Genomic DNA, 17503 nt, shown 5'->3' with positions numbered 1-17503 from the left:
CCCCCCACACACACACCCCACACACACACCCCCCACCCACCCCCCCCACCCACACACCCCCCCCACACACCCCACACACACACCCCACACACACACCCCCCACACACACCCCCCACACACACCCCCCACACACACACCCCACACACACACCCCACACACACACCCCACACACACACCCCACACACAATTCACAATTCAAATCGCTTTATTGGCATGATAAGTTACATCTTATGTTGCCAAAGCATCAAAATACATTTATGGTTTAGCACATAAACGCAGTTCTATTCATACATTGTATAAACAGGTATATCCCTGAGTGTATAAATATACATTCGCATTGTTTATATATATTCTTTTCTTAGTTTACTGGTTGTCCCTCTGTTCATGGCAAGCTGTAACATAGTGTGCCGCCAGTGTTATACAGCTTCTCTCCTCTCCCAGTAGGAATGGGAGTTTTTGGTTGTCATTCAGATTTCTGAAATCAGGGCATATTTGTGAGAATTTCTGGTAGAAATTCTCCCTGATGCCCTGATATTTTCCACAAGCTGTGAGGAAGTGCATCTCTGTCTCCACCACTCCCTGACTGCAGTGAGAGCATATCCTGTCCTCTCTTGGCAGCCTGGTCTGCCTTTTTCGATCGCTAGGCTATGTTCGCTAAGTCTGTACCTTGTCAAGGTTCTTCTCAGTTTGTTATCCTTTACCATGGTCAGGTAATCAGCTATGTTGTATTGTCTGTTTAGGGCCAAGTAGCAATTGAGTTTGCTTTGGGTTTTTGTTGTTTCTGCCCAATATGTCAGATATTTTTCCTTTTGCTTAGCGACGATTGTGTTGGGTCGAATTCTTTGTGTTACCCTGTCACTGTCCTGGGGCTGGTTATTGTTAGTATTGTTAGTAGTTACTTCACTGAGTCCCAGGACTAGTTGACTGAGGGTATTCTTCTTTATGGTCAGCTCTTGGCATTTCAGGGCGTCGTAGTGATAGCATTGGGGATTGCTCATTTGTAGGTGATTCCAAAATTTGGTGGCTCTTTTTTGGATAGTGATTATTAATGGGTATTGGCCTAGTTCCGCCCTGCATGCATTGTTTACTGTTTTCCTTTGAGTCCGGAGGATACTTTTACAGAATTCTGCATGTAGGATCTCAATTGGGTGTTTGTCCCATTTTGCAAATTCTTGTTGAGTTAGCGGTCCCCATACCTCACTGCCATAGAGTGCAATTGGTTCAATTACTGATTTGAAAATTTTGAGCCAAATGCTAATTGGGATTTCTATTTGGATTGATTTTTTGATGGCATAGAAAGCCCTTCTTGCTTTCTCTTTCAGTTCATTCACAGCCAGTTTGAAGTTTCCCGTAGAACTGATTTTTAAGCCCAAGTATGTGTAGTTAGTGGTTTGTTCAATTTTGGTTGTTCCTACTGTGAAATTTATTTTGGGTCCCTGATGTTTGGATCTTTGCTGGAACACAAGGACTTTGGTTTTTTGGGGATTTATTGTCAGGGTCCAAGTCTGGCAGTACGACTCCAGCAGGTCCAGGTTTTGCTGTAGCCCCTCTTTAGTAGGTGACAGCAGAACCAGGTCGTCTGCATAGAGGAGGAATTTAACCTTGGATTCATATAGGGTGAGGCCGGGTGCTGTAGATTGTTCAAGTAGTTTTGCCAATCCATTTATGTAAATATTAAAGAGTGTCGGTGAGATTGGCGAGCCCTGCGTCACCCCCCGCCCCTGTGGGAAGTATTTTGTTTGTTTGTCTCCAATTTTAACTGCACATTTAACACACACACCCCACACACACACCCCACACACACACCCCACACACACACACCACACACCCACACACACCCCACACACACACCCCCCCACACACCCCCCCCCCACACACACACCCCCCCACACACACACCCCCACACACACACCCCACACACACACCCCACACACACACCCCACACACACACACACCCCACACACACACCCCACACAGACACCCCACACACACACCCCACACACACACACACCCCACACACACACCCCACACACACCCCACACACACACCCCACACACACACACCCCACACACACACACCCCACACACACACCCCACACACACACCCCACACACACACCCCACACACACACACACCCCACACACACACCCCACACAGACACCCCACCACACACACCCCACACACACACACACCCCACACACACACCCCACACACACCCCACACACACACACACCCCACACACACACCCCACACACACCCCACACACACACACACCCCACACACACACCCCCCACACACACCCCACACACCTCACACACACACCCCACACACACCCCACACACACACCCCACACACCTCACACACACACCCCACACACACACACACCCCACACACACCCCACACACACACCCCACACACACACCCCACACACACACCCCACACACACCCCACACACACACCCCACACACCTCACACACACACCCCACACACCTCACACACACACCCCACACACACACACACCCCACACACACACCTCACACACACACCCCACACACACACCCCACACACACACCCCACACACACCCCACACACACCCCACACACACACACATCCCACACACACCCCACACACACCCCACACACACACACATCCCACACACACCCCACACACACACCCCACACACATCCCACACACACCCCACACACACATCCCACACACACCCCACACACACACCCCACACACATCCCACACACACCCCACACACACACCCCACACACATCCCACACACACCCCACACACACATCCCACACACACCCCACACACATCCCACACACACCCCACACACACACACATCCCACACACACCCCACACACACCCCACACACACACACATCCCACACACACCCCACACACACACCCCACACACATCCCACACACACCCCACACACACACACACACATCCCACACACACCCCACACACACCCCACACACACACACATCCCACACACACCCCACACACACCCCACACACACACACATCCCACACACACACCCCACACACACACCCCACACACACACCCCACACACCCCACACACACACCCCACACACACACACATCCCACACACACACCCCACACACACACCCCACACACACCCCACACACACACCCCCACACACACACACCCCACACACACACCCCACACACACCCCACACACACACACACCCCACACACACACCCCACACACACACACACATCCCACACACACCCCCCACACACACCCCCCACACACACACACACACATCCCACACACACACATCCCACACACACACCCCACACACACACACACACATCCCACACACACACATCCCACACACACACACCCCACACACACACCCCACACACACACACCCCACACACACACATCCCACACACACACACACATCCCACACACACATCCCACACACCCACCCCCAAACACGCAGACACACTTAGTGCAGTGCTGAGCAATGGCTGAAGTTTATGCCGTGCCTGTATTGCATTATGCTTGATGTAAGAAAAGGAGTCTTAAACATCAAGTAACTTTAAGGTAAGCTTTAAGCAACTTACAAACACACTATATATATAAGAGAGGTCTTTACCATGCCTCTGGTAGAAGCCTCTTACAATACTGAACAGTCCAGTATTTATACCAGTCCAACAGGAAGTGACATATGACAGGAAGTGAGGTATGTACACAGTTCATAGTTCATAGTTCACAGTTCACAGGAAGTGATGACATAACTTCCCGGAAGTTATTATTATTATCACATTCTTCCCTCCTGCAGGATTAGGAGGCTGTGGTCTACCTTTTGTTCCGCAGCCGCCGAACGAGGAAGAGTCGCACCCGTTTGGGTTCCCGTCGTAGAGGGTCGCTGGTCCGCTTACATGCGGTTGGCCATTGGTCAGAGTCTGTGTGGCCTGGATTACCCTGTGAAGGGTCGGGGAGATCATGGCTCCGTGTATGAGCCCCAATAGGTTCAAAGTCGGACTGCCTCTGTTCAGAGGGAGGTGCAGAGCTGGTCTGTGGCGGATCAGTACTTTCATGCGCGGTACTGGGAGGGTCGCAACTTTGAGTACGGGGTTCTACCGGCACCAAGCTAGTTGGTGTCCGATCAGGATCCTGGAGAGGGGTACCCGATAGGTCCCAAGAGTTTCCTGGTGAAATGCCATCACCCGATGTCCCACTAGGTCCTGGTGGGCAGGGAGCCAGATCCCGTAATGATGCGGTAGATTCTCGGCCGTCGGAATATCGTATGTTTGCATAGGTGGGGTTGGCATCGGTTAGTTCGACCTCGTCTACGAGAGGGTCATTTTTAGACGTCCGAACGTATCTTCGGAGTAATACAGGTCCAGGAGTAGTTAGCCATGACGGGAGTGATGTCCCATGAGATGAGCGATGCTGGAATCCAAAGAACCGCTCATGAGGTGTAGTATTTGTGGCTGTAGAAAGCAGGGACCGTATAGAGTGCAATGCATCCGGAAGCACTGTTTCCCATTGCTGGTCTGGTAGGCCCCGAGATCTTAAAGCAAGACGTACGGAATTCTAGATGATACCGTTATACCTCTCTACCTGCCCATTTCCGATGGGATGGTATGGTGTTGTTTTGCTTGTAGCAATTCCCCGTTCTGAGAGGTAGTCCTTGAGTTCCCTTGACATAAAGGATGGACCCCGATCTGAGTGAATATAAGCCGGCATGCCACAGAGAGAAAATACCTGCTCAAGGCAGCAGATTGCTGTAGACGCCAGCATATTGGAGCAGGGGAAGGCAAACGGAAAACGTGAATATTCGTCGATCATGGTGAGCAAATATGTGTTCCGAGTTGAAGAGGGCACCGGGCCCTTAAAATCGATGCTAAGTCGTTGCATCGGTTGGGTTGCATGTATGAGTATACCATCTGAGGGGCGGAAGAACTGAGGTTTTAATTCCGCACAAAGCCGGCATTCTGAGCATATTTTCTTTACATCTCCAGTGGAAAAAGGGAGATTCCGTGATCGTACGAAATGTAGCATGCGCGTAACGCCAGGATGACACAATCCATTGTGGACATCCATGAGAGTCGAGGACGACATAGTGGAGCAGAATGCCCGTGTGAGGGTGTCCGGGGCCACATTCTCCTTGCCTGGCTGATAGAGAATGGTATAACCAAAAGAGGCCAGTTGCATCCTCCAAAGTTGTATTTTATTATTCTTAATTTTGGTTCGTTTTCGATTATCGAGCATGAAGGCGACTGATCGTTGGTCCGTGATTAATGTAAAGTGCTGGCGAGCTAGAAAATGGTTCCACTTCCGTACTGCCTCTATGATGGCTGTGGCTTCCTTCTCAACCGGAGGATAATGTAGCTCGGCACCTTGTAAGGTCCTGGACATAAATGCTACAGGACGACCTTCCTGATTCAAAGTAGCCGAGATCGCCACCTCCGAGGCATCACATTCAACCACGAAAGGGAGATTCTCATCGATGGAGTGAAGAGCCGCTTTCTCCAACTGTATTTTGAGAAGGTTAAAGGCTGCAACAGCTGCTGTTCCCAGTGGAAATGATCTAGCATGCAGCAAGGGTTGGATTTTGTCCGAAAAATGAGGAATCCATTTAGCGTAGTATGCAAACAGACCGAGAGCCCGACGTAAAGAAGCCGGATTCTTAGGTGACGGGAGCTCTTGGAGCGGGCGAAGTCTTTCTGGGTCTGGCTTAATGATACCATTGCCTACGCAGTAGCCAAGGATGTTGATGGTCGGTTGCGACTCAACAGATTTGGATTCATTCAGGGTTAAATTACGGCGATGGAGGGCATCCCGAAATTTTTGGAGGTTGGCGTCGTGTTCCTGTTGATCGTGACCTGCAATGGTAATGTTATCAAGATAGGGAAAAGTATCCCTTAGGTTTTCCTGTTTAACCAGGCCATCCATTGCCCGTTGGAAGACAGCCACTCCATTAGTAACCCCGAATGGGAGGCGACGAAATTGGTACAGCTGTCCATTAGCCTCAAAGGCCGTGTACTGCTTATCTGAGACCTTCAAGGGTACCAGATGATAGGCACTTTTTAAGTCGTAAGTTGAGAACACTTTGTATTCGGCCAGTTTATTAACCATATCATCAATGCGTGGCAATGGGTAGGCGTCCAAGTCGGTATATTGATTGATGGTTTGTGAATAATCAATGCATAGTCGCTGTTTGTGAGGTTTTGGAGGGTTCTTGACAATGACGACTTGAGCCCGCCAGGGCGATGAACATGGTTCGATGATATCCTCTGCTAGAAGTCGAGAGATTTCAGCCTCAATAAAAGATTGGTCTTCCTGATTAAAGCGCCGCGATTTCGTTATTATTGGTTTGCATCGAGGCGGAATACTGGCAAATAATGAGGGTTCATCCAGTGAAGCTGCTGATAATGCACAAAATGGTAATTTAGACGGTATATTAGAAATAGTAAGATCAGGTTTGGATCCGCCGAACTCAATAGTGAGTTTCTTATGCTGTTTCTGGAAATCCAGCCCTAAGAGGAGATCACTACATAAGTCCTTGAGTACCGAAAGTCGGGTGGAGGGATACATGCGACCATTAAGTGTCATATCAACAATACAAAAGCCGGAGATTCTGGTATTCAGTGATGACTGAGCCATCGCAATTGCCTGGTCCGATGGGAAGACATGTAGTTTCAATTTCGCAACAATCTGTTCCTTAATGAAACTATCAGTACTTCCGGAGTCAATTAAGGCATCTAAGGTATGCCCTTTAATTGAAACTTTTGTAGCTGCATGAGACAGGTTCTGTGGGCAAGCAGCTGTAATTGGTGTTGTTGCACAGAGAGTGGCTAAAACTCTCGGTGTGCTTCTTCGGGAGAGAGCTCGAGAGGAAGCTTGATAGGTCCTAGCTGGAGCATCCTGATAGGCCCTAATTGGGGCAGTTCGGTAGGCCTTAGCTGGATTGGCCCTCGTAGAGGCCCTTGATAGGCAAACTTTAGCAAAGTGTCCTTTTTTTTTGCAATAACTGCAGATTGCATTGCGAGCAGGGTAGGTTTTCCTAGGGTGAAAAGCATCTCCACAAAAGAAGCATTCCCTCCTAGATTGCCAAGAGGCTGCTAAAGTGGGGTCATCCTCCTCTTCTTCATCAGAATTATCAGAATTAGATTCCCCCATGATAGGGTTCACCTGAGACCGCTTGAATTGTCTGGTTGCAGTTACAGCAGCAGATCGAGATCTGGGCAGCTGATAGAGGTCTGCATTTCTCTTTGCCAAATCCAGAGAACAAGCTAGGTCAAAAGCTTTTTGTAGCTCAAGTGTTTTTCTTTCTAGTAGACGCTGGCGTATAAATGGAGAGGCAATCCCGCAGATGAAAGCATCACGAATCATTTCTTCGTGGTACAGCTCAGCTGAGGCTGCCTGAAAGTTACAATCTATGCTGAGCCTGCGAAGTTCTTGGAGGAATTCGTTAATCGATTCCCCTGGCCCTTGTTGGGCTGTGGCCAGTAGATGTCTAGCATAGACCTCATTTGGAGTCTTGGCATACAGTTTCTTAAGTGCCCGAATCACCTCATCGTAATTATCCCATTCATCAACATATTCGAACACTTTTGGGGTCATATAGTTGATAAGTATCCTCAATCTAGTAGGAGCATCCGCTTCACATTCATCCAGAAAATTCTCAAAAGTACGGTACCAATGCTTCCATACCCTGCCAGCTGCTGGTGTATTCGGGTCCAAGTCCAGACGAATAGGTCTAAGGATTCTCTCCATGATGGGTGGTTCCCTGGATCCTTAACTCCGAGTTTGTCCGAAGGTCTAGTATTTGTGAGTGTAAATACTAAGTTGCTTAAATTGATGTAAGAAAAGGAGTCTTACACATCAAGTAACTTTAAGGTAAGCTTTAAGCAACTTACAAACACACTATATACAAGAGAGGTCTTTACCATGCCTCTGGTAGAAGCCTCTTACAATACTGAACAGTCCAGTATTTATACCAGTCCAACAGGAAGTGACATATGACAGGAAGTGAGGTATGTACACAGTTCATAGTTCATAGTTCACAGTTCACAGGAAGTGATGACATAACTTCCCGGAAGTTATTATTATTATCACAATGCGTATTTGCACATAGCTGATCCCCAAATATGTAAACCAATTCGATTTTAATCCTCTAGCCTAGCGAGTGCCTTTCTTTTGTGGATTTCAAAACAACTTTTCTATCAAAGAAAGCTCCGTCATGTTGTAGAGCCATCATTCAGATTATTCTCTGATTAAACCTGAAGGATCAGCATCTAGGTTCACCTTGGTACAAACTGCTCTCATAGCTATTAAATGGCAATTGGAAATCTCACTAGCTGGTATAGATTCTGTGTTCCAGTACGGAATGGTTTTACCAAAAACTCCATCACTATGAATAACTTTCTGAAATAGAAACAGCAAGTGCTGGAAAACACTGCAGGTGAGTTAAGGTTAGCGCTGCAGGTGAGTTAAGGTTAGCGTTTTAGGTTAGTTAAGGTTAGCGCTGCAGGTTGAGTTAAGGTTAGCGTTTTAGGTTAGTTAAGGTTAGCGTTTTAGGTTAGTTAAGGTTAGCGTTTTAGGTTAGTTAAGGTTAGCGCTGCAGGTTGAGTTAAGGTTAGCATTTTAGGTTAGTTAAGGTTAGCGTTTTAGGTGAGTTAAGGTTAGCGCTGCAGGTGAGTTAAGGTTAGCGCTGCAGGTGAGTTAAGGTTAGCGCTGCAGGTGAGTTAAGGTTAGCGCTGCAGGTGAGTTGAGGTTAGCGCTGCAGGTGAGTTAAGGTTAGCGCTGCAGGTGAGTTGAGGTTAGCGCTGCAGGTGAGTTGAGGTTAGCGCTGCAGGTGAGTTAAGGTTAGCGTTTCAGGTTGAGTTAAGGTTAGCGCTGCAGGTGAGTTAAGGTTAGCGCTGCAGGTTAGTTAAGGTTAGCGCTGCAGGTGAGTTAAGGTTAGCGTTTCAGGTTGAGTTAAGGTTAGCGCTGCAGGTGAGTTAAGGTTAGCACTGCAGGTGAGTTAAGGTTAGCGTTTTAGGTGAGTTAAGGTTAGCGCTGCAGGTGAGTTAAGGTTAGCGTTTCAGGAGAGTTAAGGTTAGCGTTTTAGGTTAGTTAAGGTTAGCGCTGCAAGTGGGTTAAGGTTAGCGTTTCAGGTTGGTTAAGGTTAGCGCTGCAGGTGAGTTAAGGTTAGCGTTTTAGGTGAGTTAAGGTTAGCGCTGCAGGTGAGTTAAGGTTAGCGCTGCAGGTGAGTTAAGGTTAGCGTTTTAGGTGAGTTAAGGTTAGCGCTGCAGGTGAGTTAAGGTTAGCGCTGCAGGTGAGTTAAGGTTAGCGCTGCAGGTGAGTTAAGGTTAGCGTTTTAGGTGAGTTAAGGTTAGCGCTGCAGGTGAGTTAAGGTTAGCGCTGCAGGTGAGTTAAGGTTAGCGTTTTAGGTGAGTTAAGGTTAGCGCTGCAGGTGAGTTAAGGTTAGCGTTTTAGGTGAGTTAAGGTTAGCGCTGCAGGTGAGTTAAGGTTAGCGCTGCAGGTGAGTTAAGGTTAGCGTTTTAGGTGAGTTAAGGTTAGCGCTGCAGGTGAGTTAAGGTTAGCGCTGCAGGTGAGTTAAGGTTAGCGCTGCAGGTGAGTTAAGGTTAGCGTTCCGAGTGGAGACGCTTCAGCACAACTCATCAGATTTAAAGTTTCTAGCATTTTTTCTTCCTCTCGCGATTGTTTTCTGTTCTAGAGAATTCCAAACTGAGTTTGTTTGTAGAATGCCGAGTACCTACCTGTTGTGCTCCTCCCTCCAGGCCCTCAGCTCACAGAAAATATCTTCTCGGGTTCTGCTGTCGATTTCTAGTGAATCGTAGGTGTGCTCTGGTGAGTGAGTATACTGACTGAACCAGTTCCCTGCTCCACCACTTGATACCTGTGAATAGAGATGAACAACTATTAATGGGAACATCTGCAACAACCACATCAGTCCAATATCCATCTGCAGTCTGTATCTTTAGCTTTGTACGGTGAGTATAAAGCTTCAAGTTCCCCTCCAGGTCACTCACCACCCCGACTTGGACATATATCGCCGTTGCTTCATCGTCGCTGGGTCAAACTCCTAGAGCTCCTAACCTAACAGCACTGTGGGAGCACCTTCAGCACACGGACTGCAGCGGTTCAAGAAGAAGGCCCACCACCAATGTTCCCTCGAAGTTTTTTTGGGCCGCGTGCACGGTTTCTGGATTTAAAAGCCGATGAGCCGGCTGCGCGGAGCTCCAGACAGCTGCGTGGCCAGTCAGCTTAAAGGGAACATTGCCCACCACCCCCTCCTCAAGGGCAACTAGAGACGGGAAATAAATGCCAGCCTTGCCAGCGACGCCCACACCCTGAGAATGAAAAAAAACACGGAAAACCAGCAGGCTGACTACACAGCTCATGAGAAATCTTCATCTTTGGGCAAATGTATCGGGCCTTCAAACCCCAACGGCGGCATGTTGAATAACTTGGTAAATTAGATGAGTTCAAATATAGTATAAAGTACATTTCCATTTATGAATGTTCCACTTTCCGAAGACTCTTAGGGCAGGATTTTCATTGGGCCGTGGAGATGGGATTGGAGGTGTGTGGGGGGTTAAAATCTTGAAATCGGGGGGGGCACGAACCCATCCTGCCCCCAAGCCGCCTCCATGCCAGTTTCAAAGGTGGCGGGTACCCGCCCCGCACTGGGACCCGCCTCCCTGAGGCGGGAAGGGGATTAGTGCCAATTAACTGCCTGTTAACAGGTAGTTAACAGGCAGTTTTTAGCCTAATCCCTATTTTTATTCCTGAAGTGTGGGATTCCCGACGGCTCCAAACCACGCCAAGTTAGTGAGGCGGACCGTCGGGCTGAAGGGCTTGGAGGGGTCGAGATGTCCGGTGTTCAGGTGAGTGATGGGCGCATGAGTGAAGAGGTAAGTGTGTTTGGTGTGTGTAAAGTGTTTAAAGAAGTTTTACTTACATTTACTTACCTTTACAGCCTTCCTTCCTTCAGGTCTCGGGAGTCCCTCATCTCACCGGCACAGAAAGCAGAATGGCCGCCGGCTGTGAAAATCTGCAGCATTCTGCTTTCTGTTCCGGAGAGATCTCTAAATCAGCCTGAGAGGAAGGAATGAACTTAGTGTACAGATTGTCAGTGTTTGACAGCTTCAAAGAGCTGTCAAACGCTGATATTTCATCTGTCAAAAGCTCTTGACAGATGAAATGTCAATCTGTGATGTCACCTGTTGCCGGGTTGCCCTTAATTGGCCTGCTGAGCCTGCTGGGCGGGCTCAACAAGGTCAATCAAGTTAACATAGAAACATAGAAGATAGGAGCAGGAGTAGGCCATTCAGCCCCTCAAGCCTGCTCCGCCATTCAATGCGATCATGGCTGATCATACACATTCAGTACCCTGTCCCTGCTTTCTCCCCATCGCGTGGATTGGCCACAACTCGATGGAGGCAGGGCTACAACCACGAAAGTTGTAGTCCCGCCTCCTACACACCTCCAATATTAAAATCCAGCCCATAGAGTCATAACGACACAGAAGGAGGCCATTCGGCCCATCGCGTCTGTGCCAGCTCTCTGTAGAGCGATCCAGTCAGTCCCATTCCCCCGCTCTATCCCCGTAGCCCTGCAGGTTTATTTCCCTCAAGTGCCTATCCAGTCTCCCCTTGAAAACATTGAGTGTGTCCGCTTCCACCACTTCCGTCGGCAGCGAGTTCCAGGTCTTCACCACTCGCTGCGTAAAAAAGTTTTTCTCACGTCCCCCCTGTATCTCTTGCCCAAAACCTTAAATCTGTGTCCCCTAGTCCTTGTACCATCAACTAATGGGAACAGCCTTTCCCCGTCTAGCCTATCCAAACCCGTCAATCTTGTACACCTCTATCAAATCACCCCTCAACCTCCTTTGCTCTAATGAAAACAAATCCAGCTTCTCCAACCTGTCCTTGTAGCTAAGATCCCCCATCCCTGACCAGCCTGTAATTACTAGCATTGTCCTTACACCCTTTCTTGAACAATGGTGTCACATTTGCCATTTTCCAATCCTTAGGCACTTCCCCCACATCTAGGGAAGATTGGAAAATTATGGCAAGCCTTTCCGCTATCTCCTCCCCCAATTCCCTTAGCAGCCTGGGATGCAAGCCATCTGGACCAGGCGACTTGTCCACTCTAAGCATACCCAGCCTTTCTAGTACATCCTGTCGATCAATTTTCACCCCTTCCATTGCTTCTACCTTTTCCACTTCTACCGATATTTTGTCAGCATCCACCTCCTTAGTAAACACCGATACAAAGTACTCATTGAGTATTCTAGCCTTGCCCTGCGCCTCTAAGCATATATCACCTTCTTTGTCTCTAATAGGCCCCACCCCGCCTCTTACTACCCGCTTATTGTTTACATGCCGGTAGAAGATTTTTGGGTTCCCATTTTATGTTAACCGCCATTCTACTCTCATATTCTCTCTTTGCCAATCTTATTTTCATCTTCACATCCCCTCTCAACTTATTGTATTTGAGATTCAAGAAAAGAAAGAACTTGCAATTATATAACGTTTTTCATGTTCTCAGGATTTCCCAAAGCGCTTCACAGCCAATGAATTACTTTTGAAGAGTAGTTACTTGTTATGTAGGCTAACACGGCAGCCAATTGCACACAGCAAGGTCCAACAAACAGCAATGACATGAATAACAAGTTAATATATTTTTGATGGTGTTGATTGGGGGAGAAATATTGGCCAGCACGCTGGAAGAACCTGAAGAGGCAGATGGAGCCTCCGATGGTGCAGCCTCCTTCAGTACCCAGATTATGTGCTCAAATCCTTTGCTGCGGAATTTTGCCACGACTATAATTTCCCTTGTTTTCTTTCCCCAGTTTTCCCCATTGTAACTGCGCTGGACCTAAACCTTGCTGTTCAGAGGATGAATGGTGCCCAATCTCCATTGATGTGCAGCTCATTAAACCCACACATTTCACATCTTGTGCTGCTCACCTGCAGCTGTGGTGTACAAGGTGTGAAATGCACAGGGATTATGTGGCTCCATCGATCACTGCTCCTTAATCATATGGTTATGCAGAAGCTTTGAGTCCAGTCCAGCAGATGAACTGTGCAATGTATTAAATAGATGAGGATTAACAAACGACAGATCAGTGTGTATTAGAAGACTGGGGTCAAATGCCCCCACTGAGACTCAGTACAGCAGGTATTGCTATGCCAGGTAGATCTGCTCTGCCTCACCTAGTTAGGTGTTCAGTAGAAAATATTGTTGTAAACAGCTAAAAAGGTGACTTGAAGCTGAGCCCAGGAAACTACTTTTAAACAGTTTAAAATAACCAATTTGTTTCTAAATAAAGGCTACCAGTTTAGTGCTGTTTTTCAACACTGTTTTAAAAATACTTATTACATTGATACCGGTACGTCCGCAAAGCCTGGACAGCTCGCCACAGAATTTACATTCCATGCCGCAGAATTTAACGGGTACGGTAGCATAGTGGTTATATTACTGGACTAATAATCCATGAGGCCTGGATTAATGATCACAGAGACATGAGTTCAAATCTCACCACAAGCAGCTGGGGAATTTAGTGGTGACCCTGAAACTGTCGTAAAAACCCAGCTGGTTCACTAATGTCCTTTAGGGAAGGAAATCTGCCGTCCTTACCCAGTCTGGCCTATATGTGACTCCAGACCCACAACAATGCAGTTGACTCTTAACTGCCCTCTGCAGTTCAGGAAGGCGGCTCACCACCACCTTCTCGAGGGCAACTAGGGATGGGCAATAAATGCTGGCCTCGCCAGCGACGCCCACATCCCATGAACGAATCAAAAAAAAATTTGATTGGGCTTGCCCTGTGTGCTTGGGTGTGTTTCAGAAGGAGCGTGTGTTAGTGTGCTAGATACTCATAGTGTGCACGATTACAGTTTGATAGTATTAAAAAATATGAGCTCTGCATTTTGGCGTGTTACATCATTGAATGGCCTCAGCAATTGTACCGTAAACAATCCTCTGCATGCCCAGAGCAGACCGTACTCAGACTTTTTGCATAAATAATACAGTACATGCAGTGTGCGCGTGCTAGTCTAGCTGATTAAAGAGAGGCGTGGGAGCATTAATCAGCTGGGACCTTAGCGCATGACAGCCTAGTCTTCTGATGGTCATTCTTCACGAATCTCTGCGACCAGCTGAAAGGAGTGGGGGGCAGGCCACATTTGGTTCTGGCTCTCTAGTCACCCTAACAAGTGCAAAGCAGTGCTAATGTAAGTTGCTTCCACAGCCAAGGGCTGATGGAACATGCCCAAACTGTGTTTGGATTACAGGAACTGGGAAATCAATACAGCAGATGCCGGGCTAACTCTCAGACTGCTTCCCCTTTCTAGTGATCCTCCACTAGAGGGTTTGTTTACGTGACTGCATGTCAGTGACTTCAATTCTGTTTACACACTAGTTGGAAAACAGATTCTCAAAACTGTACGGAAATTTGCAGATTTAAACAAAACATTATTCTCGGGATGTGGGCGTTGCTGGCAAGGCCGGCATTTATTGCCCATCCCTAGTTGCCCTGAGAAGGTGGTGGTGGGCCGCCTCCTTGAACCGCTGAATAGTTTGATACAACTGAGTGGCTTGTGGCTTGAAGAGGGCAGTTCAGAGTCAACCACGTTGGTGTGGGACTGGAGTCACATATAGGCCCAGACCGGGTACGGACGGCAGGTTTCCTTCCCTAAAGGACATGAATGAACCAGTTGGGTTTTTACGACAATCTGACAGCTTCGTGGTCACTTTCACTGATACCAGCTTTTTATTTCCAGATTTAAGAAAAAACTAAATTCAAATTCTCAACCTGCTGTGGTGGGATTTGAACTCCCGTTCTCTGGATTATCCGTGCAGTAACATAACCACCACACTACTGTACCCGACAAATACCACTGTGAGTGTGTGGGGAGTTGGAGATAAGACGATTAGATCACAGTCTGCTGTGTTTGGTGTTGCAATTGGTGTGTGTCCCCCTTGTCTGGTCCACTTTACCCTACGCCGATAAACAGCGGGCACTTGTTCGAGTGCCAGAGGGAACTGGAGCACATTCCGTATATTTTGCTGCACACACTCAATTTTGGGCTGCTTCAGCCTCCCTTCTCTCTTGCTGACTTTCTACTATATCTTCACTGCTGACTCTTTCCTTTCCCCTTCCTCTCAATCTTCTAGGAACATCGGAACAGGAGGAGGCCATTCAGCTCCTCGAGCCTGTTCCGCCATTCAATGAGGCCATGGCTGATCTGCGACCTAACTCCATCTACCCGCCGTTGGCCCATATCCATTAATACCTTTGGTTAACAAAAAGCTAGCAATCTCCGATTTAAAATTAACAATTGATCTAGCATCAATTGCTGTTTGCGGAAGAGAGTTCCAAACTTCTACCACCCTTTGTGTGTAGAAGTGTTTCCTAATTTCACTCCTGAAAGGTCTGGCTCTAATTTTTAGACTCTGCCCCCTCGTCCGAGACTCCCCAACCAGCGGAAATAGTTTCTCTCTCTCTACCCTATCTGTTCCCCTTAATATCCTGAAAACTTCAATCAAATCACCCCTTAACCGTCTAAATTTTAGGGAATACAACCCTAATTTGTGTAATCTCTCCTCGTAACTTAACCCTTGAAGTCCGGGTATCATTCTGGTTCTGCTTCTTTTTGCCCCTTTCTCTGCTGTTTATATTTCCTTGTTCTCTCTAGAGCTGGTGTGATTTTTAAAAATTCATTTATGAGATATGAGCGTCGCTGTGCCAACATTTATTGCCCATCCCTAATTGCCCTTGAGAAGGTGGTGGTGAGCCGCCTTCTTGAACTGCTGCAGTCCGTGTGGTGAAGGTACTCCCACAGTGTTGTTAGGGAGGGAGTTCCAGGATTTTGACCCAGCGACGATGAAGGATCGGCGATATATTTCCAAGTTAGGATGGTGTGTGACTTGGAGGGGCACCTGGAGGTGGTGGTGTTCCCATGCACCTGCTGCCCTTGTCCTTCTAGGTGGTAGAGGTCGTGGGTTTGGGAGGTGCTGTCGAGGAAGCCTTGGCGATGGTACACACTGCAGCCACGGTGCGCCGGTGGTGGAGGGGGTGAATGTTTAAGGTGGTGGATGGGGTGTCGAGCTTCTCGAGTGTTGTTGGAGCTGTACTCATCCAGGCAGGTGGAGAGTATTCCATCACACTCCTGACTTGTGCCTTGTAGATGGTGGAAGGCTTTGGGGAGTCAGGAGGTGAGTCACTCGCCGCAGAATACCCAGCCTCTGACCCGCTCTTGTAGCACCTGCACTTTTTGGATTTCCAGCTCGTGTTTTTTTTTAAAAAAACAGTCCTCACTTTTCCCTTTCTTCCTCTTTCTTGTGCCTCAATTTCACACCAACTTCTGGGGTCACACATGAGGAATGACCACCCAGGGTGACTTACCAGAGCACGTTCCGAACCGGGGAACCAGACTGCAGCAAGAGCCAGTGCTGTTAGAACAGGGTAGAGGAAAGAAAGTGTGCAAGTGAAATGCCATCTCTGAGGTACTAATTCCAGCAGCATAGGATCAAGGCTGATACAAAGCCAACAAACCTAGGGTTCCTTTCACTGGGAAACTGCATAAAAATCTCACTATACACTTACAAAATGCCGTGGAGTTTTTCCACTATGTACCATTGCGAACTACACAAGTTACTGCTGAAGAAAGAAAGACTTGCATTTCTCCCGCGCCTTTCACAACCTCAGGACATCCCAAAGCGCTTTACAGCAAATGAAGTACTTTTGAAGTGTAGTCACTGTTGTAATGTAAGAAAACGCAGCGGCCAATTTGCGCACAGCAAGCTCCCACAAACAGCAATGTGATAATGACCAGATCATCTGTTTTTAGTGATGTTGGTTGAGGGATAAATGTTAGCCCCAGGACACCGGGGAGAACTCCCCTGCTCTTCTTCGAAATAGTGCCGTGGGATCTTTTACGTCCACCTGAGAGAGCAGACGGGGCCTCGGTTTAACATCTCATCCGAAAGACGGCACCTCAAACAGTGCAGTGCTCCCTCAGTAGTGCAGTGGGAGTGCCAGCCTGCATTATAGGCTCAGGTCTCTGCAGTGGGACTCGAACCCAGGACGTTCTGACTCAGGCGAGGGTGCTACCCACTGAGTCACAGCTAATTAAACTCCTTTCTGAGTACTCAGTCATCAGAATGACTCCACATTATTTGGGGCACTGGAGAAGAAATGACCTATTGGATTTTTACAGATTTGCATGCTATCCTTTTTTCCTGTTCTGGTTATTGATTATTAAGGATGGTGAATCCCCCATGGCATTGCTCACAGTAAGGCTGAGAGAGAGCGTGGGCTATGCCTTTTTTAAAATCTCAAAACAGGAGCATATACCATGTAAAACACGATGTAATACTCTGCTGTCCCAGGGAGCAGTATGTAACCTGGCTTGTCCATTTAGGTTCACAAGATCTTCTTGCTTTATAAATAGGGACATCAGCGATTAGAGGCCAATCGCTTTAAGCACATTCT

The 17503-nt window shown here is 47.8% G+C and overlaps 1 protein-coding gene across 6 annotated transcripts in view; it reads right to left on the bottom strand.

Annotated features, from left to right (window-relative positions):
• The window catches only part of lrrc56 (leucine rich repeat containing 56), a 235646-nt gene that overhangs the window by 29012 nt on the left and 189131 nt on the right, over window positions 1-17503 (bottom strand). For all 6 annotated transcript variants that reach the window (XM_086008403.1, XM_086008398.1, XM_086008400.1 and 3 more), the window contains one exon: window positions 9756-9895. In XM_086008403.1, the coding sequence (XP_085864529.1) occupies window positions 9756-9895 (140 nt within the window). The remainder of the gene's footprint in view (window positions 1-9755; window positions 9896-17503) is intronic.

This window comes from Somniosus microcephalus, chromosome 15 (assembly GCF_052327205.1).
Source record: "Somniosus microcephalus isolate GS21.2 chromosome 15, FLI_Smic_1.0, whole genome shotgun sequence".
In the NCBI taxonomy this organism is placed as follows: Eukaryota; Metazoa; Chordata; class Chondrichthyes; order Squaliformes; family Somniosidae; genus Somniosus; species Somniosus microcephalus.
The sequence above is the reverse complement of the archived record's forward strand: the minus strand, read 5'-3'. Positions and strand labels throughout refer to the sequence as shown.